General features: G+C 37.1%; 3 protein-coding genes and 1 long non-coding RNA gene across 5 annotated transcripts; 2 read left to right on the top strand and 2 right to left on the bottom strand.

Annotated features, from left to right (window-relative positions):
* Positions 1–1,600: 1,600 nt before the first annotated feature.
* LOC131439319 (uncharacterized) lies at positions 1,601–2,236 on the bottom strand. The gene is made up of 3 exons (XR_009231102.1): positions 1,985–2,236; positions 1,756–1,901; positions 1,601–1,697 (listed from the first exon to the last, which is right to left on the bottom strand). It is a non-coding gene; the product is annotated as an uncharacterized LOC131439319 (long non-coding RNA).
* A 1,280-nt stretch (positions 2,237–3,516) lies between these two features.
* Positions 3,517–5,717, top strand: LOC131437367 (transcriptional adapter 3). 2 transcript variants are annotated; one of them, XM_058606651.1, is made up of 5 exons: positions 3,517–3,777; positions 3,836–4,158; positions 4,218–4,881; positions 4,942–5,341; positions 5,402–5,717. In XM_058606651.1, the coding sequence occupies exons 2-5, from the start codon at positions 3,906–3,908 to the stop codon at positions 5,558–5,560; spliced, it is 1,476 nt and encodes a 491-aa protein (XP_058462634.1). In that variant the 5' UTR covers positions 3,517–3,777; positions 3,836–3,905; the 3' UTR covers positions 5,561–5,717. The 2 variants fall into 2 exon arrangements, with proteins under 2 accessions (XP_058462634.1, XP_058462632.1); XM_058606649.1 differs by having other exon boundaries at positions 3,517–4,158.
* Positions 5,607–6,617, bottom strand: LOC131437368 (ninjurin-2-like). Its single transcript, XM_058606652.1, has 3 exons — positions 6,413–6,617; positions 6,168–6,353; positions 5,607–6,111 (listed from the first exon to the last, which is right to left on the bottom strand). Exons 1-3 carry the CDS (start codon positions 6,536–6,538, stop codon positions 5,929–5,931), a joined length of 495 nt encoding a protein of 164 aa, XP_058462635.1. The 5' UTR covers positions 6,539–6,617; the 3' UTR covers positions 5,607–5,928.
* Positions 6,618–18,404: 11,787 nt separating this feature from the next.
* LOC131436325 (pupal cuticle protein Edg-78E-like) lies at positions 18,405–19,190 on the top strand. The gene is made up of 2 exons (XM_058604989.1): positions 18,405–18,468; positions 18,528–19,190. The coding sequence occupies exons 1-2, from the start codon at positions 18,406–18,408 to the stop codon at positions 18,870–18,872; spliced, it is 408 nt and encodes a 135-aa protein (XP_058460972.1). The 5' UTR covers position 18,405; the 3' UTR covers positions 18,873–19,190.
* The last annotated feature ends 1,477 nt before the right edge of the window (positions 19,191–20,667 follow it).

Consider the following 20,667-nt stretch of genomic DNA (forward strand, 5'->3'; position numbering starts at 1 on the left):
TTGATTCACAACTTAATCACCCCGATTCTGTATTTCGTTCGAATCGGATTGTCTCGATCGAATACGAAATTTTGCATTGTGTAGCTCGATCGAGTTCGAGTTTTCCTACAAAAGCATCACTCGATCGAGTTACAGAATGCAAATTTTCACACTCGTTCCGATTCGATCGAAATACAGAATAGTGGCTTTCAATACATTATATACACCCTCATTCTTTTTTACGGCCGTATGTGATACGTTCGAAAGTATGTCAAATTCGTATTCCCGTTTACATTCGAATCGATCACACTTTTAAACATCGTACATGCATATAAATAACGCCCATCCAACTTTAAACTATCAGTTCTGGTAGAGACTTGAGTTAAAATAAAAATGCTTGATATTAAACTGTATAGGGGTCAGTAACATTGCATTTTCCCTGAGCATGTTTGAAATAACAAAACAATTTGTGGATTTTTTAATTGGATTTATGTTTATTTCAAGCAGACCCTGTCAGCTTAGAGCGAAATCAATTTTCAGTTCAGCAACGCCATCGCACGGCATCACATTCATTTGACGTTTCTCTCCCCTACTTCTATGTACGAAATTCGATGCGAGTCCGCATCGGCGCCATGTTCCTGAGGGCGCCATGTTCACAAAAAATGATGTTGCCAATGATTTGTTCGGGAAATGTGAGAGCTGGATATCTTGTTAATATGATGTCTTTGTTTCAAGCTATAATATCTCGGTTAATTTTTCAAAAGGGCGTATAAGCAAGTGACAGTTTCTCTTTGTTTACTTTCTCTTCTATTAATTACCAAGCGGTTTCCACGTTTATCACTCAACTCTTTGCATGAAATGATACCCCAAACTTTCGACTTTCAAACAGAATAGTGATATCAAAGAAAATCTTTTTAATCACATCACAATAATCGAAAGAGAGAGTGATTGAAGAGAAACTGTCACTTGATTATACGCCCTATTGAAAAATCAACCGAGAATATGATTGTTTTGCTTCAATTTCTCCCTTCATGCCCCGTTCACACTTCTGCTGGCTGCCAGTGTACTGCCCTCTTAGGAAAAAAACGTTCAAATCTGGTCCTTCGTTGGTCTAATACGTTGGATCATTGGACCACAGTTGAACGTTTTTTTCCTAAGAGGCAGTACACTGGCACCAGCACTCAGAAAAATATTATGGTAACAGTTACTATATAGAGGGCCAACCTGACCATGCGAGTATAGTGGTTTTCAGCCGACTATTAAATCAGATGATTTCAACAATAGTCAAGTTCATGTTTACTATAAATGGTATCGGCTCTAGAATAGTAATATTGAACAGTATATTGTATGAATAACTAATACGATTGAGATTGTTAGGCTAACCATGACCGAATCTTTATTTACATTGTGGTTTTCGCTATAACCAGAGCCATGGTATTTTTGACATTTCACTTCTAGTTATTTCGAAACTAAAGGCAGTGGTTGATTCAACAATGCTGAAGATCAGCAAAACATGAGCTAATGTTAAAAAGTTTTATGAATTTGAATTCTAGAACAAGAACAACAAAATAGTTTCATTTAATTCTATTTTATTTTTGCAATTATTACAATTTTATTATGATGATGTGCCTGATGAAATATTGATTATCAACGTAGACACGGAGCAGCATTGCTTGGTTGCAACTGTTGATCCCAGGCTTTGTTCGTTGAAGTTTTTCCTGAAGAAGAAATGGAAGAAATTAATAGCCAAGTCCAGAAACAAACCTCAATACCCACCTGCCATATATTGTTATTTTTCCGTCGGATTCGAGCGATTTGAATCCGGGAATCGGATGATGTTCGTCGTTTTTAATCAATCGCTTGATGTTGTTTCTACAGCGACCGATAACGAATAATAAAAATTATACAGGACGTCGATTTCACTAGAAAACAGCCATTACCGGCAAAATTGTTGAAAAATTTAATTTCAACGACGGAAACTAGTAAGGCTACAAAATTTACTCACCTGCAAGAACTTCCAAATTGCACAATATAAGTCACAATATACATTTTTTTTTTCAAATCAATCACTGATGTGTTACGAAATTGTCTTCTGTATTGTAACTTTATGTGACAATAACAAAGTATATCCGTTTATTGACAATTTGTATAGTCAGCACAAATGAAAAACATAGTCGGTTAAAAAACACTATACGATAATGTGCTTACTACATAAATTCTGTTGATATGGACTACATGAATAGTGTTTTCAAACTTCATAATTTCGTTTAAACCATGTATCTATTTATGGTAACATTATTATACTGTGTACATATTTACATGGTAGCGATAACTATTTAGCTCCTCATATATATCAAGGCTCGAGAGCAATTTCACCTTACTAGAAATTGTGATTTTAACTATTTGTTCTTATATTTGAGATGACTACCATTGTCAGGATAACCATGCCAGAAAAGTCATAAATACAAATAGTTTAGTCAAGTCGTAGTCTTTGTTGTCTAGTAATTTATACAATACAGATGGTGAATAGTCATATATCATGATTGTTGCTACTATTTAAGCGTATAGTTGAAACGACAATGGAAAACAGGCTACGGTTACTATGGTATTTTGCTCAGTGAGCATGCTGGCAGCCAGCAGAAGTGTAAACGGGGCATCAACATCAACAATGATCTCTTTTTGATTTCAATCAAAATTTTCATCTAACCAAACGAAAAAAATATTTGTACCGGCTACTTTTATTGTAGAAATAAACTAACCGTTTATCACATGTCAACCAAAGTTGAGTTGATGTTAACGGAAATGTCTATGTTGAGTCTACCTTGCTATACCTGTATATCAAGAACAAAATTGGTTCAATTTATCTATGATATTATTTTTGCAATGATACAACTAAATTTACATTTTAAAAGAACCGTATTAGTTTTATTTGCCATAAAACGAAGCAGTTTTCCCCGCGAATAAACCAGTGTTAAAGTGTTACCAAATAAAAATTAATTTGTATTTGGTGTTACTATGTGTTAAATGCGCAGGCAACTTTGTACATGCATTTTAGGAGCATTTACGCACCCATTTTACACCAGACGGCGCTTTTGGTGTCACGGGTTGCTCAACTACATTACTATTACACTGGGGAATCTAGGTTTATTTTATTTATGACAGTAGATAATGGAAAAAAGTACAACCGTTTCTCCGTACAATGGGAAATCTTTGTTTACTTGATTTATCCTACTGTGGTTCTGTTAAATGCGCAGGCAACTTTGTACATGCATTTTAGGAGCATTTACGCACACATTCTACACCAGACATCGCTTTTGGTGTCACGGGCTGCTCAAATACAGTACTATTAACTGGGAGATCTAGGTTTATTTATGCTGATAGTCCAATATGGTCATAAGTTCTGAGAATAATGTTTTTTTTTGTAGCGTGTAGGTGTCGGTAGATCGATATAATAACATATTAATTTGGCGAGTATCGATATTTTCACTCCAAAGTATCGATTGTTTGACTCCAAAACCAACACTAGTTTACTGTTAATGCAGAAGGGCGTCAGCGTAGCGATTTGTAGTGCTAATTTTGGCAATATTTGACTAAATATCTATGAAATTAAATGTTTCTGGTGTTATTTTTATTCAGGGAAACACTGTTTTACTGAAAGCTTCAACAATGATTATCTAAGTAAATTGTAAAATGATTTATTCGTGAATTAAAAATAGTTTTCTGTAAACTGGCGAAAGAGCTGACGCATTGTCCTGTGACAGATTTGGCCTCATTTTAGCATATTTTGAGCTAGTGGTGGTGAGACATAAGAATTCGTCAAATCAGCTGTGGATGCAAGTTTTTCTTTCTGTCATAGATTGGGTAAAATTGTAAACAAATCGTAGCATTTTATTCATTCCGTGTTATTCGCTTAATGAGGTGCTGAAATGGCTGATAAGAATCTTGCGAAGCGATTATCCGTCTCGTCTTCGGCTAAAAACCGAATGAGTGTACCGTCTGGTAGTGGAACTCTGAGCGGTACTTCAGGAGCAACAGCTTTACCATCTGGGTCAAAACTACCTACACCGAAAACGCCTGTTTCCGTTGGCGTTCCATCTCCAGGTTCACCGGGTGAAGTCCCTCTCGTTCCCTACATTAAGTCTGCAGATAATGCGAAAGTTCTTCCCAAGTACACCGCGGGTGAGTTTTGATTTAATCGACAAAGCAGCACCGTTTTGCATGAGTGTTTTTTTTTGCAGCATTATCCAGTAACACGGAGGATCTCGTACCGGCTGAGGACTTGGATATGGTACAACTTGAATTAGAGTTGCTTTTATCCACGGTCGCATTGCGATATCGTGTATTGAAAAGTGAAATTGAATCAATTGATAAGGCAGATGAACGTCGTGAACGGAAAGGTAAATTTATTGATAAAGCACCCTCGTCACCTGGCAAAAAGAAGCGACTGGACGAAAAACAAAAATTGCGTGAAAGTGCTGGTAAACTATTTGGTCATCATATGAGACTGTCGAAGATAAAGAACATGTCATCATTAATACCTCCGTCCCCTGCTCCTTCGCAAAACACAGACGACAGCATGGATGCTGTTCCGTTTTTGCCTGCCAACCATCACATACAGCATATTATTTCCGATAATGCGAAGATGTTGCTTCCGAAAAATGATACACCGAACAAATTTTGGATGTCAGTAGAACCTTACTGTATGTCTATAACGCACGAAGATCTCAAACTGTTAGATGACTTACTCGAAGAGTATTCAGGGCCATTGATTCCGCCTATACCGGAATTGGGTCCTCATTATAGCACCCAGTGGGCTGCTGATGACATCAAAGAGGAACAGGATAATTCTAAAAAAAGCAAAGGACTCACAAACGGCGATGTCAACAAAAAGGAAAAAACAATGTACAAACAACAATTGGTATGTTTATTCGAATGAAATAAATAATTCAAATTTACTTTTAGTGGGGAAGGAATCACCGGTCCTCTAACACAACGCTTGGTATCTGCTCTGATGGAAGAAAATCTGCTGCCAGATTGCAATAGCACTAGCAATGAAAATAGCAACAGTAGCTCAGACGTAGGTCACAGTAATTCACGAAGTGCGGTTTCGTTGCTGAAAAATGGTATCAGCATCGAGCGTCGGCTACGCAAGGAGTTGATCGAACAAGGAATCTTGGACGACGATGACATGCCCAAGAGTCAGCAAGACGATGAAATTTTATCGGAAATCAATCGCGTTCGCACGGAGATTGCCGTGATTGCAGAGTATAACTCGAATGAGATTCGAAAGCTACAATCTATGGCTCAGGATGAAATGAAGAGAATCGAAGTGAAGCGCAAACTGGATCGCGTTGATCAAGAGGTAATAGTTTGTTAGTTAAAACCCCCTGCTGAACGAAACACGAAACCTATGTACTTTCAGATTATTGAATGCTATAAAAAGATAACCGCTGCCAGACTTAAACGGCGTCCGCTTACGAAACAGGAACGGGATGAAGCCTATCGTTTGACCGAAGAGCAAAAGCGTTTGTCAGATCAACTTGAGCTGATGCCAGTACATGGACCCTTCGTGAATAATTAGACGTTAGTGCATTTCCTCACATAGTTTACAATGATGATCCATAGAATGATCTACAACTTATTTAATAAAACACAGATCTGCTGCCAGGTAAAGTTATTAATCGTGAAATGATAAAAATTGTGCAAAATTATCAATAAAACGTGAAAATCGCATAGAACTTTTTCTTCAGTTTCCTATTATATATTCCAGCTTAACCCTCGTTTCTACTTATACAGTACAATGGACTAGTAATGCTTAAAGCATATTTGAATTATTGGTTATTATTGTAAACACTATTCGGCGAACATGCAACTTTTATCTTTTGACTGTTGCATCTGGCGATGTTTATAATCTAAATGCACTGTGCATCATGCTGTGTATTGTCTTTGCTACAATCCTAGGAGGTTACTTTGACTTTTCATGTCGAAAGCGCTGATAATAATATTCATCACGACACTTATCACAGTGAAGATGATTAGAATATTGTTGAGAATATCGGTTTTCTTCTGTTGTTCGACTTTATTCACATCAAGTATCATAGCCAGAATAATTATCATCACTGCTTGAAATACCTGCGTGACGTAGAACTAGTTGAAGTCGAGTTTACGCACTTAAACAAAATGCTTACCTGCAACGAAATTGACAATATCACCAACGTCAGCAGTAAATGGTAGAATTCGTGGACTTCGCCCACGGTGAGCAGAAACTTTAGCTGAGATGCATTCGCTGTGAGTAGTGCCAAATCCAGCATTCCTTGAGCGAAAGATTTCCGTGATGCATAGCTGTTCAAATCAAGCCTGTTGAAAGAATCTGCCTGCAATTGAATTATTTAATTTTAATTCGATGCACTGATAAATCTGATGTGTTTTTTACAATGTCGCCTGTATGGAGATTTACTTGTGCTGAGTTTGGCGGTTTGGATGATGTTTGCTCATTTTCTGCAGTATCTGATAGTTTTGCATGAGATTCCGGTACATTTTCGAAACCACGATTCTCCATTATTTTGCTGTTGTATCACCTGCTCTGATGTCAACCTATTTACTTCAATTACGAGTAGATAATGGGACATTTATAGCAGTCTCTTCTTGTCCGTTAACTGATTTTTTTTTCATGCGACCTAGGACTGATAAGAAACTACCTAATCTCAACAACGTCCCAATACATCGTTTACGTCTTTGTTCTATCAAATTTCATATCTATGTGGGACTGATTGGTGAGTATAGGCAATGTAGAAACAGTGGACAGACGTTCAAACAAGAACAGGTAGACTTTCGAATAGGACTTCATTAGTATTGTCATTATATTTCAGGGGCTTGGACACATATTTGTTTTTTAAACAGTGATGCAAAATATTCATGATGATAACGTGCATTCAAATCGTTGCCCTATTGAAGATTGATACCTACAATAATGTCAGTGTAAGAAATCAAAAGTTGGACGTCTGTACTCTATGATCGAGAGGTTAGCTCAGGTAGTTCACTTTTGCAGATTAAATACACAATGGATATAGATTACTCAACCTATTCCGCAAGGTTAATTCAATATCACAGAATAATTGGCGGAATAAGTAGAACGAGCTGATCCTGAGTTCGATGCTTTTAAAAAATAATAGCCAAGGTAACTCAACAGCTCTTTTTAAATGTTTTCACTAACCCGTTTATTGGGGCGGTTCAACCCAGCAAACCGTTATGAGTACTTGCTGTAGAACTTGGGTATGGTAATTCATACGTGCAAATTGTTATACGCAACGAATTTCCCCGCAAAGCTTTTACATATTTACAATAAGTAATATGAAAATCGTCAACTGAGACAATTTTGGTAGGAGAGATCGGAGCTAGACAGGACACGAGGTTAAATCGGACAGCTAATATTATGTACGAATATGGTTTCCAGATAAACTGACGGGATTGATTAAAGCAACTATGGATAGAGTGATGTGTTACGTCCGATTATCTGGGACGATCTCGAGTTCTTTCCAATCCCGGGGAGAATTACGGCAAGGTGATTGACTCTTTAGTATTGCTTTGGAAGGTGTAATTCGAATAGCGAGGATCGACTCGAGTGGTACAATTTTCCGAAAGTCCGTACTGCTTTTTGGTTTCGCTGAGGACTTTGATATCGAAAAGATGATGTAAACATACATCGGACTGAAAGCCGGAGCTAGGCGTATCGCACTGACTATAAATGCGTCGAAAACAAAATACATGAGAGGAAGTGGCTCTAAAGAAGAAAAACTTCGCCTCCCATCACGAATATTGATAGATGGTGACGATATCGAGGTGATTGACGAGTTCGTGTATTTTGGCTTACTGGTGACCGCCGATAAATTCTTTATGATCAAGAGACCTGGACTATGTTGGCAGACGATCAAGGTGCCTTTAGTGTTTTCGAAAGAAAGGTATTGCGGGCAATCTAAGGCGGAGTGCAGATAGAAGACGGATCATGGAGACGGCGTACGAACCACGAATTGCAATAGCTGTTTGGAAACCACCTATCATACGGACAGCTAAAATTGGACAGATACGATGGGCTGCGCATGCCATTAGGACGCCGGACGATAGTCCAGTGAAAATGGTTCTTGAATCTATTCCGGCTGGGAAAAGAAGAAGAGGATCGTCAAAAATCATTGGTGATTTAAGACCACTGCTGATCTCAAAATCACTAATCGCGTACATAAAAAAAATCACTACTGATTTTATCACAAGTGATCTTAGCCAAGAAAAAATATCATCGTTGCGTCACAACTGCTTTGAAGTGATTTTGTTTTTTGTATCATCATGATCATGTCAAGTCGAGATCGGTAAAGATCTAAATTCTAAAAACGTGCTTAATCAACCTAGCAGTGAGACGATACCTTTTTTTATCAATCAGCATGTGTTTTTCGAGCGAATATTCTTCGTTGTGTTTAGTTTTCATGAAATTATTTTAACGACCGTCGTTTCAAATGAAATGTGATTAAAATTTTGAAACTGCAAGTATTCCATGGGATGTAGAAGTGATTTTCTCTTTAAAGTTTTTGTTATTTTTTATGGTATTTCCAGAAACGATATTCAGAAACCAGCATAACCAAAAACAGTTTGTATATCTATGAATTTCTTTGACGAATAAATTGATAAAGTTTTGAGCTCAACTTTGAAGATTTTTTTGTATCGTCATCTTCTATGACGGTTTGAATTTTAAAAACTCATCAACCTGTAATTTCCATAAGTTTATTTTGATTTGAATTTTCGTTTATTAAATTCGTTTTGGCTTTCTTTTAGCTTCTCTTTTCCCAATACTTTCGGAAATGGGATTCGGAAATCGGTGCAGCCGAAGTCAGTTATATTCGCCTAATGGATTGTTAACCATTTCATTAGATTCGAAATTTTTGAAAATCAGTGTAGCCATCTTAGAGAAATCGTATTTTTGAGTACCTTCCGGGATCGAAAACCGAATACCGCTAAAACTGCAATAAGTTTATTTGGTCGTCGACTCTCAGAATCAGTGAACCCGATGAATTTATGTGAAATTTTTACACCAATCACCCTGTATCTCCTGAACCGGAAGTCGAATCTGAATGGAAGGATTTTAACAATCAATGGCTTGTTGGATAGCTATTATCGTGCGAAATCTAAGTCTAAAAACATATTATATTTCCAAGGTCAATTGTGACAGATATTGCAAAAAACTGAAAACTTGGACATAAATCATCGTATAACTCAAAAAGTGAACATTCGCTCTCAAAACCATTTGATAACAGATCGGCTGAAAAGTTCGTATCGTTTCTATGAGAGGGCGCCACTAGAATTAAATCCATACCATTTTCAGTTAGTACCAACCTTCAAAAGATACGTGTATAAATTTGACAGCTGTCTGATTATTAGTTTGTGAGATATTGCATTTTGAGTGAAGCTACTTTTGTGTTTTGTGTGTTGATGAAACACTACTTTTTGATGAAAAAAAGTGCCGCCGATACCAAAAAATAGTTTGATGAGTGTTATCCAGACTCTGCACCGGGCGAAGCAACAATTCGTAAGTGGTTTGCAAAATTTCGTACTGGTCATATGAGCACCGAAGACGATGAACGCAGTGGACGTCCAAAAGAGGCTGTTACCGATGAAAACGTGAAAAAAATCCACAAAATGATTTTCAATGACCGTAAAGTGAAGTTGATCGAGATAGCTGACACCCTAAAGATATCAAAGGAACGTGTTGGACATATTATTCACAAATATTTTAATATGAGAAAGCTTTGTGCAAAATGGGTGCCGCGTGAGCTCACAATCACAATGTCACAAGTCGATGAAAACCATGCTGAAATTGAACGAATTGGGCTTCGAATTACTCCCTCATCCACCGTATTCTCCAGATTTGGCCCCAGTGACTTTTTCCTGTTCTAAGACCTCAAGAGAATGCTCGCTGGTAAAAAATTTAGAAGCAATGAAGAGGTAATCGCTGAAACTGAGGCCTATTTTGAGGCAAAGGACAAATCGTACTACAAAAATGGTATCGAAAAGTTGGAAGATCGCTATAATCGCTGTATCGCCTCTGATGGCAATTATGTTGAATAATAAAAACGAATTTTGGCAAAAAATGTGTGTTTCTATTAAACGATACGAACTTTTCAGCCGAACTGTTAGCGTTCAGGGTGACGGAGAGAACTTTCATTTGCGACTAGTTTGATAAAAATCGGTCCAGTCATCTCTGAGATCTTGACCTTTTTGTTGACAACACACACAGTCACACACACGCGCGGGCATTTACTCAGTTCGTCGAGCTGAAGCTGAATCGGAAATGATTGATGTAGAAAATCGTTTCTTATGTGATCAGCAAAAGTGCACAGAAGAAAGAGTAAATTAGCGAAATTAATAAATCAATAAAAACAGCAAATAATATTAACATATATTCAATTCAATATTCATATTCAATCACAAAGCATATTATGCAGCTGATTAATCCCTACGTAGAGTTTGAATATAATACACGTAAGTAACAGGAACGCAGGTTTTGATACGCCAATTTAAACGCTGCTGTGTGATTGAAACTTGACAAACCCTGCGCTCCTGTTACTTCTATAAATCAAATTCCTGTAAAATAGCGTTTTATTTTAACAACCAGTTGCGAAATCGAACACGGGATGCATCAAACGATAACATGTGTTGGAACTACGTAAACCATGCCGTAACGAAACCGATATTTTTCTTAACTCTGGTGATAAGTTCCCCAATTTGATATTGACACAAATTGTTGATGTAGGGGAGAGTGTTCGGTTACCGGTACCCTTTTAATTTAATCTTATAACTTTTGACTAAGTGCACATTATCCACGTTTTTTATTAGCCGGAGTATCTGCTGAGTGAGTAACTAGATGTTTGGTTAAAACTTTGGCTTGCTTTGTCTCTGCATCTCTGCATATCACTGAAAATTTTTCACGATTTGTCGAAAAAAATCTGCTGCCGGTAACCGCAGACCTTAGGGTGTCGGTAACTGAAATCGGTAGACATTTTGAAAATGACGAAAAAAAACTTTGATTGCGAAAATTTTGGTAGCATCCGGTGTTAAATCACGATATAGATCGATTTCACATCATAAATATTCAATCAACTCACATTTTCGATTAATGCTCTTCAATATATGAGACTTTAAAAAAAATTCAAAACTTTTGAGTTGATTTTCGCGCAATTGAAATTTGTTTTGAGCGCAGTAAAAAGTACAAGCCACTGTTTGCTTTGGCATTCGGCACAACAATAACAAGTTGCTGTTACACACACATGACATTTGTCGAAATGACGCTATCTGCTTTCTGTCATAAGTTACGGTGCTCCTTTAATGTTCTTTATCACCTATAAATAGGTACCTCAAAGATACAAAATTGGCAATATTACATGATTTTAAATGTCTCATTGACACGCCTTATAGCCTGTTCGCACTATACCGAGACGACCGGGACTATCCGGGACGTTTTTTTTCCTCATCGGCGATGACTGAGCAACCAAATGGATTTTATCCCGGATCCGGGATTCCAATACATACACACGCCGGCAGCTCAGTTATCGCCGATGAGAAAAAAAAACGTCCCAGATAGTCCCGGACGTTCCCGTCCCGGTCGTCCCGGTATGGTGCGAACAGGCTATTAGATCGATGTGATTTGACGGTCACTGATCAACTGATAGTAAAAATATCAGATCAGTGTGATCTTTATTGAGGAAGTGATTTCGAATTGACAATTTTTTTAATTTGATTATTTCAGTTTTGCTTACTGCAAATAGCATTTTATATTTATTTACTTTCGATTGACTATTGCAGTACTTTTACCTTTTAACTTTACAAAATTCGATGTAAAACGGCCATCTTTCGATTTATGTTGAAAAAATATAGTACTAGGACAATTTTTAATGCTGTAATGGGCCCGTAGAAATCTAGTGATGGCCATTACTATAGGAGCAAGCTGAATTAAGTACGTTAACCTTATTAAGTTATCACTACAAATTAAAGTAGAGCAAATGAAACTGGTCCAAAGAGGAATTCGTTGGAGGTCATTGGTTTGCCTCAATACAAAGATGGTTTCTCCCACTATGCCTGACAAGTAGTTTAACATATGCAAATTTATGCATCTTGGGTTATTTTATCAATCACTACCTACTACAGTCACCAGCCGAAAGTAAATATGAAGGCGTCGGATGATATACTAATATGATTGGTGTTGTTTGGCCTTCTCTATCGAAAAAAAAAAGTCTAGTAGATTCCAACAAAGACAACGAGGAAGGTGCGTCGCTCAAGGTTAACTTCCATGAACCATTGACACGGTAGCGGCTCAACCAGAAACGATTGACCGATTAAGATCTAGTGTTAATACTTAGCTTCTGTTATTGATAGGTTAAGGTTTTCAAGGAGTGGTTGAAATTTACCTATCAAGGGGCTTGATTTGTGCAGCTTTTCTTCACTAAATAGTAGGATTTGGTCTTCTGAAATATGAAGATAACGGGGTGACGTACTGTTAATGAATATTTCTTTCTATGTTGAACCAGCAGACAAGATGAGAAATGTTTGTCAACTTTGAACAACTTTTAAAAATAACTTTGGGAATATTTATTTATCATTATTTTGCAAGCATACTGTTAGAAAATTAAATTTAAAATGACATAATTCTAGTAGTGTTAAATGTTGTTCCAAAGACACTTCACTCCTGTTTTGAAATACTTATTCCAATCATTATGTACTTATAATTTCAGTTCCAATCGATGAACAACAAAATTTTAAATTCCCATAAATTGCATCAGTAGTATTACCATTGCTTTTCTTATTCGTGAACAATTGCATTTAAAGTGAAAAAAGTGGTGAAACTTTGAACATTTGCTGTAAAAACCGCATATCTATGAACATTCGTATTAAAATCTGCAAATGTAGGGAAAATGAAATTTCTCACCAGATATCTAAGTCTTCACGAAACGTTGAGATTTGTGTTATCGCGAATAATGTTTTTTTTGAAAAAATATCTATGATTTCCGAAATCAAAAAAAGGATCCCAGAGAGTCGACTTAAATTTTTTTCGTGATTTCATCACTTATCAACGTTTCGTGCATTTCTAAGACAAAACAAGAAAACCTTATAACTTTGAAAACTCGCATAAAAATATAATTCGCAACAAAAACGCATAACTTAGGAAATTCGCATGAAAGGAAACTTGAGTGTATTTTTTTTACAGCATGATGCCACTAATCTGAATTCGTATCGAGTATCGTGTATTCAAGTGTTACTGTCAAACTGCTTATCCTGTGCGCGCGAATATATCAGATATATAAGTAGTAAATGAATGTTCCCCAGATGGCGAAAACAACTGAAGTATACAATTTAGTATACAAAAGACCACGTTTTACTTTTTTCAATCTTAAATATGACGAATTCTCTGTCAAATAACTAATTTACCTGATAACAGAACTATACTTTTACAAGTGGTAAATTTGACATAATATGTTGAATTTTATGGTGCCGGAAGCTGACTCCGCATAAATCTATCTGTCTGAAAATAATGCGTTTGAACCGTGGCATTACGAGAAGAATGGCCGGAATACAAGCAAAAACAAGAAGGTATCAATATTCATCGGTGTTTTAGTTCTCATGAAATTATTTTAATGACCGTCGTTTTAAGCGGCAATTTGAGATTTCAAACGTCAATCGGATCGAATTATTTTCTAAGCGTGTGACAAGATAGAACATTCCATAAGATGTTAAAGTTAGCTCCATTTTAGAGTTTTTCGCCATTATTTACGGCATTGCCAGAGCAGGTATTCAGCAACCAGCATAACCTCAAAGATTCGTATGGCCATAAGTTAATATAATATGACGAATAAATTGCAATAGTTTTGAGTCCAACTGTTATCTTCTACATTGGTTTGAGTTTTAAAAACTCATCACCCTGTAATTTCAGAATCGAAATCGGAATCGAAAAATTTGATAAAATTCATAAATTTTGTATTGGATCCTTTATTTTGAATTTTTGTTTTTGAAATTCGATTTGGCCTGTTTTGAGAAAACAATTGAACTGTGAGAAACGATTCAATACTGGAACCGTAATTCGAAAATTGGTGTAGCCGATGTCAGTTAAATACACCTGAGGAGCTTAATTGTTTACATTTGATTCAAAATGTTTGTAAATCAGTGTAGACATCTTTGAGAAATCGTAGTTCGAATAAAATTTTTGGGTATCTTCTGAATCAATAACTGAATACCGTTAAAACTGAAATAAGTTTATTTGGTTATCGGCTATCCAAATCTGCAAACCTGATAAACCCGATTAATTTATGTGGAATGGACATTTTCGAACTAATCACCATGTATCCCTCTAAAGCGGAAGTTGGATCTGTCTAAAAAGCAAGATGTTTTATATGATCTTTAGACCTTTCATTTGAATCTTAGATGGTTCTTAGATCGGTTTAACCATCTACGAGAAAAATGAGTTACATTATTTTAATTTCGTTTTACATATCATCCTGTAGTTCCGGAACCAGAAGTCGGATCCAAATGTAATTCAGGAACCTTGTTTGGGAGCATACGAATATATGAATCTGAGTTTGTAGAAAACGGTTGAGTCATTTCCGAGAAAATTGGGTGAAATTATCTGTTACACACGCGTTTGCTGATCTTGACGAACTGATTCGAATGGTATATGGGTGTTATGTTCTTCCAGCATTTATTGCTGTTAGTAGTTTAAATCAATATAATTATGAAATTGCTTTCAACTTGAAAATCCTGCCATCATCTAATCTGCCGTGCTAAAATCGGTCGAGGCAAAATGTTATCAAAAAGGATGTTTTTTTGGTATTTAGAAACAATTATAAGCAACAGTATAAATAATCGTGTTTCACGTTGCTCCCAAGCATTGCTTTGTCATACAACACTCAAATCTCCTACTAAGGAGTGTATCGAAAAGTAGTTAGCAACATTGATTATTGAATTAAAAAGCGAAAAAAAACATATTTTGACATCAGTTTTCGATATATTGTAGAAAAATTACATTTTTATGCATTTAACTGATTATATTGAAGAAAATCCTAGTTTCTGTGAAACTCTCGCACTTTGGACTTGACATTCTTCATTAAATTCTGCACAGTTACTTTTGTAACTTTCCTGGTGGCAGCTGTCTAGTTTTTTTGAACTCCTGCATGTTTTGGGACACTGTACCTTCCTTCCGAAAGTGCCGCTTGACAATTGCCCAATACCTTTCAATTGGCCGAAGATCCGGGCAGTTCGGTGGGTTGATGTCCTTTTCCACGAATTGTACATTATTTTTTGACAACCACTTTAGAACGGAGTTGGCGTAGTGGGCTGAAGCCAAATCCGGCCAGAAGAGAGGAGGAGACTTATGCTTTCTGTACAGTGGCAGTATTCTCTTCTTCAAACATTCTACTTCGTACACCTTGGCGTTAATTGTGCCCGTCGTGAAGAAAATCGACGACCGCAAACCACAGGTACAAGTTGCTTGCCAGACCAACACCTTCTGCCCAAACTTTTCCATCGCCACCGTGGTGTCAGCGTCGTCCAGGTCCTGGTACACCGATTTCGTATAATATTGCGGTCCGGGCACCGCTCGAGAGTCTTCCTTGGCGTAGGTTTCAGCGTCGATCAGGATGCATCCGTCTTTATTCTGTAGAATCCGGTTATACAGTTTTCGCGCTCTTGTTTTGGCCTGAACTTGCTGTACCAGGGACTTTTTCTGCACATTCTGTTTCTTGTACGTTTTCAGGGAGTTCCGAACTTTGATCCGTTGAATCATCCCGATGCTGGGGTTGAACTGCTTGGTCAAATCCCGCGTCGACGCCGATGGGTTTTTCCTGATGTACTTAACCACTTTTAAGTCCCGGCCGAGCTGGCTGGGACCCGTTTTCCTACCGGCTCGGGGCAAATACTTCATGGAAAGGGTCTTACCGAACTTCTCGATAATATTTTTGACCACCAGTGGTGCACTTTCACCTGTTTTGCAATTTCGTTGTACGTGACACCACTTTCTGAGCACCAAGCGTGCATAATTTTTTTTCGCGTTTCCGGATCAATTCGACTCATCATTGAAACGATAAACCGTACCGAAACCAATCGATTGCGCAGCTGTTATTGACATGTAAACAAACATGTCACCGCAAAACACGCTGCAAAAAATTAAGCCATTTCAGAGTAATAACTGTTTGAATGTTGCTAACTACTTATCGATACACTCCTTACTGGAATAAGGCTTACACAAAAATGTCTATAACTCCGTTAAAAATCGACGGATTTTAACAATTTATGGCTTGTTGGATAGCTATTACCGTGCGAAATCTAAGTCTGAAAACATATTCTGTTTTCAAGGTCAATTGTGACAGAAATTGTCAAAAAACTAGAAATTTTGACATAAAACTTCATATAACTCAAAAAGTAAACATACTATCTCAAAACCATTCAATAGGGTTTAAGGTGAAAATCGGTCCAGCCATCTCTAAGATCTCGACCTCTTTGTTGGCAACACACATACACACATACACACACACACACGGACATTTGCTCAGTTCGTCGAGCTGAATTGATCGGTATATGACACTCGGCTCTGCGGGCATCGCAAAATTTTACTAAAGTTTGAGCGAATTCTATACCTATTTATTATATTTATAAAAAATGGTAAAAACGGAATTTATTCTTTTCGGAAGCGTTTTGGACAAAAGTCTTCATTGTCTGATAATGACTTCGCCTTGGCTCTCTTGGCTAATGATTTGGATGGTGACGCTTTTGGTGTTGATTAGGCCGGTCTTCCACATGGTTCACGGGATTGAATACGTTGCTGCAGTCGAATTTATTGGCTTCTTATCCACTAAGCAACGTTTAATGGCATTAATCAGTGCATTAAAGTTCATTTTCCATGACTTGAACGATTTGTTTGAAGTCACCAAGGCTAACAGAATCAGAGAACCAAAGTTTTTACTTATATGACAATGAAGCCGTCAGGTTGTCCACGTGTTGCATATCACCCGAGATGCCAGATAATACAATAAGTTTAGCTAGCAATATACGAAAAGATCGCACAAAAAACGTCTGTGATTTCTGACGAAAAAAATAGTCTGCACAAAGTCTTTAGGCGAAAAAAGGTTTGCATGTTAACTAAGAAATTTGATAATTTACAGACAAATTTGCAGACTTGGCATCTCTGCATATCACTGACAATTTTTTGCGATTTTTCGAAAAAATGGGATGCCGGTAACCGAACACCTTGGGGTGCCGGTAACCGATATCGGTAGACATTTTGAATTGATATCGAACGTCCCGACAGGCGGCTGTCCGGAGTTTTACGAGTTCCTATTTTAGTAGGAAGCACATATTAATACAAAACGCGATAAAATTGCAACGTATTCTCGGTAGCCAGCTATCCAGAACAATAAACAAATGATAGTATTCGAAAATTTACTAACAAACAACCCTTTCCTGTGATGTGGAAACGAAGAGGATTCCTGGGTTTCTTCCCTAGTAGATCTGCATTCGGACTTGGCCGGCATCTGTATTGATTAGCGGGCAGGGATCAATGCAGTTTACAGTTTAGTGTCTAACTACGTGCTATTACCGAATGATTTGTTTCAGAAAAAAACATTTTGAAAGCCAAATTGGTTCTGATCAATAACGGAGTAGTAACAATGTAATGCTACTGCCAATGTTGCATACAAAAGTATCACTCGATCGAATTACAGAACGCACATTTACACCTACGATCGAAGCATTCCGATTCGATCAAAGTACAGAATAGTGGTGAAAATAACGACGGAATTGAGGCAGTATAAGCAAGAATGATTAAAGAAAATAATATTACCTTTTATAAAAAATCAGAATGGACCGATGAAGTTCAGGTCAGATTAATCACGCTGTCGTAAAATTTCATCGACAAATTTATGTTCGACCTTTGAGATGAGTTCACACGATTCACATTCGGCTCAAGATAACCCTTCTGAAGGTGTTATCGCACTTTGGTGAACAGTGGCGAGACAGTAATCCTCTTCAAGTTTTTGCTGCGATAAAAAAGCAAGTTGATATCCTACGCTCTGTCTATAGGCGTTCGGATCCAGCTGGTAACCTTGTGGTTCATCTTTATCTCGCTCAGTCATATTAGAGTGGATCAAAGATGGCAGAATCATCTTACTGATCGCATTCCAATATTTAGTTTCCTATGTAAAAAACTGTCTGTACAAGTATGAGTCTTCCGATGACAAATATCGCCGTTACATTTTGTCTGTCGAAAAATGCTCAAGCTAGATCAACGAAATGAGATACGGGTCAGTACTGCCAACTTGAACCGGCTGCATTACATCACGATTCACAGCTTTCGATCATTTGGCTGCTATCGATTGTTGATGCTTTGCGGTAGTATATAAGAAGATGGTTTCGGCGATTCACTGTTCAGTGACTTCGATGCCAGTTTGGTGCAGAATGAAGATACAGGTATAATACGAATTTAACAGCTTTCGAGATTATCTAAACGAGTTCCAATTTCCATGCAGATTGTGATTTTTGGCGCATTGATGCTGATGACATTTAGCAAAGGGCAGCAGGTGGAGATAGTAGAGCAGGACCAGAACGTTAACCCTGATGGATCGTACTTTTACAACTATAAGCTGACGGACGGTACGCAAGTTCAAGAGCAGGGTGTTGGTGGGAAATCGGCCACGGGTGCTTATAAGTTCACTTCTCCGGAAGGGGAACTGATAGACATCACCTATACGGCCGATGAAAACGGATATAACCCTCAGGGTGATGCTATTCCACAACCACCGCCGATTCCTGATGCAATCTTGCGCGCCTTGGAATACATTCGAACGCACTCGAAACCTAGCAAAAAGCGATAATGTGTTTATAGTGTTCATCATTTTTCGCGGTAGTGAATGATTGTAGATGGTGTGAATTCCAAAAATGTATAGTTGCGTTAGTTAAATGTAATAATGATAATATATTGTTTGACCTGTGTTTTGTGATTTATGAATTTGATATTGGACTCTATGTTTGTGGTTTCGATTTTAGTACATAACATTTATGAAAGTGAGAGGATTCGTCTCCAAAACATTTTCATGATAGTGTCATGATCCTGTGAACCAAATCTGAAGAATTGATATATTTTCAGTACTAAGTATTATAGTCAAGCGCACTGAAGATGGTGTTTACTTATTATGTAGAGATTCTCGTATTGATATCACATTAACAGTTGATACGAAATATAAAAACGTGCTTAATCCACCTAGTAGTGAGATGATAACATTTGTTTAATAGATCCTCATGTGTTTTTTACATAAATATTCTTCGGTGTTTGTAGTTTCCATGAAATTATTTTATTGACCGTCGTTTTAAATGACAGTTTGATCCCAGTAATTTCGGAACTGCAAGTCAGATCGAAAACAGAAATTTTATAATTCCTTTGAATTTAAAGTGTAACAATCGGCTGAGCATCCCATAAAATGTCGAAATGAGTTAGAGTTTTCGGTCAATATTTTCGGTGTTTCCTGAACCGATATTCAGGGAGGACTCAAAACGGTTCGTATGGCGATGAATTATTATGACGAATAAATTTGAATAGTTTTGAGTCCAACTTTGGGTATCTGCATCTTTTATGACGGTTTGAATTTTAAAAATTCATTACCCTGCCCATTACCCTATAATTCGTTAATCGGAAGTCGGAATCGGACAAAATTCATCAATTTTATAAGTCTTCTAATTTGAATTTATGTTCATGAAATTCGATTTTGCCTTCTGCGGGAAAACGGTTCAAGTTTCCTCTATTCTCGATACTATCGGAACCCGAAGTCAGTTAAATCCACCTAAGGGTTTGTAAACCATTTCATTTGATTCGAAATTTTTGAAAATCAGTGTAGCCATCTTTGAGAAATTGCATTGCCTTCCAAATTATATTTTTGGGTTCCTTCCAGGATCGAAAACCGAATACCGTTAAAACTGAAATAAGTTTATTTGATCATCGACTATTAAAATCTGCAAACTCGATAAACTCGATTAATTTATGTGAATGGACATTTTTCTACTAATTACTCTGTATCTCCTAAACCGGAAGTGGGATCTGATTGAAGAACAAGAAGCATTATGGGATTTTAAAACCTTTCATTTGAATATTAGATGGAGATATTTAAATTTGAATATAATTGGTTGCGCAGTCTTTGAGAAAATTAAGAAGTTGAATGCAGGCGATATTCAGTAGCAGGTTATAGGGCCAAGAGATATTTCATTTGAATCTAAATTTGTGAAAAATCGTCCAGCCAACTTCGATAAATGTGACTTCATGTTGAATGCACACATAAACACACACACCGATCGATTCGAAAGTTGATTTTCTCAGTGATTGCATAACTTTTATATATAAGAAGACAAATGGTTTGATATCACTGCTCAAAACGTCATGAAAAAGGATGCCGTATACAGTTTTTCAAGTGCATATTAAAAATCGTTCGTTCAAATTTCCTTTCATTGGGATGGAGAGGAAAAGTCACTTTAGGTATACATTTTGGGGCCTCATACCAATCCATTTTAAAGAGTTCATGTTTTCGGCGTGTTTTCTTGTAATAATATGGTCTACAATTTCTCTGAAGAAATGAGTTCTCTATCACGCAATGTAGGCAAATTATAACTTTAGTCTCACTT

The sequence above is a fragment of the Malaya genurostris genome, chromosome 3 (assembly GCF_030247185.1).
Source record: "Malaya genurostris strain Urasoe2022 chromosome 3, Malgen_1.1, whole genome shotgun sequence".
In the NCBI taxonomy this organism is placed as follows: Eukaryota; Metazoa; Arthropoda; class Insecta; order Diptera; family Culicidae; genus Malaya; species Malaya genurostris.

Bases quoted from the DNA above. Each gene is read 5' to 3' on its own strand.
- LOC131437367 (XM_058606649.1), top strand. From the start codon at position 3,906: ATGGCTGATAAGAATCTTGCGAAGCGATTATCCGTCTCGTCTTCGGCT. The intron at 4,882-4,941 runs GTACAAACAACA...ATTTACTTTTAG, and splicing joins AACAAAAAGGAAAAAACAAT to TGGGGAAGGAATCACCGGTC. The intron at 5,342-5,401 runs GTAATAGTTTGT...ATGTACTTTCAG, and splicing joins TGGATCGCGTTGATCAAGAG to ATTATTGAATGCTATAAAAA.
- LOC131437368 (XM_058606652.1), bottom strand. From the start codon at position 6,538: ATGGAGAATCGTGGTTTCGAAAATGTACCGGAATCTCATGCAAAACTA. The intron at 6,354-6,412 runs GTAAAAAACACA...ATTCAATTGCAG, and splicing joins ATCTCCATACAGGCGACATT to GCAGATTCTTTCAACAGGCT. The intron at 6,112-6,167 runs GTAAGCATTTTG...TACGTCACGCAG, and splicing joins TATTGTCAATTTCGTTGCAG to GTATTTCAAGCAGTGATGAT.
- LOC131436325 (XM_058604989.1), top strand. From the start codon at position 18,406: ATGGTTTCGGCGATTCACTGTTCAGTGACTTCGATGCCAGTTTGGTGC. The intron at 18,469-18,527 runs GTATAATACGAA...ATTTCCATGCAG, and splicing joins GGTGCAGAATGAAGATACAG to ATTGTGATTTTTGGCGCATT.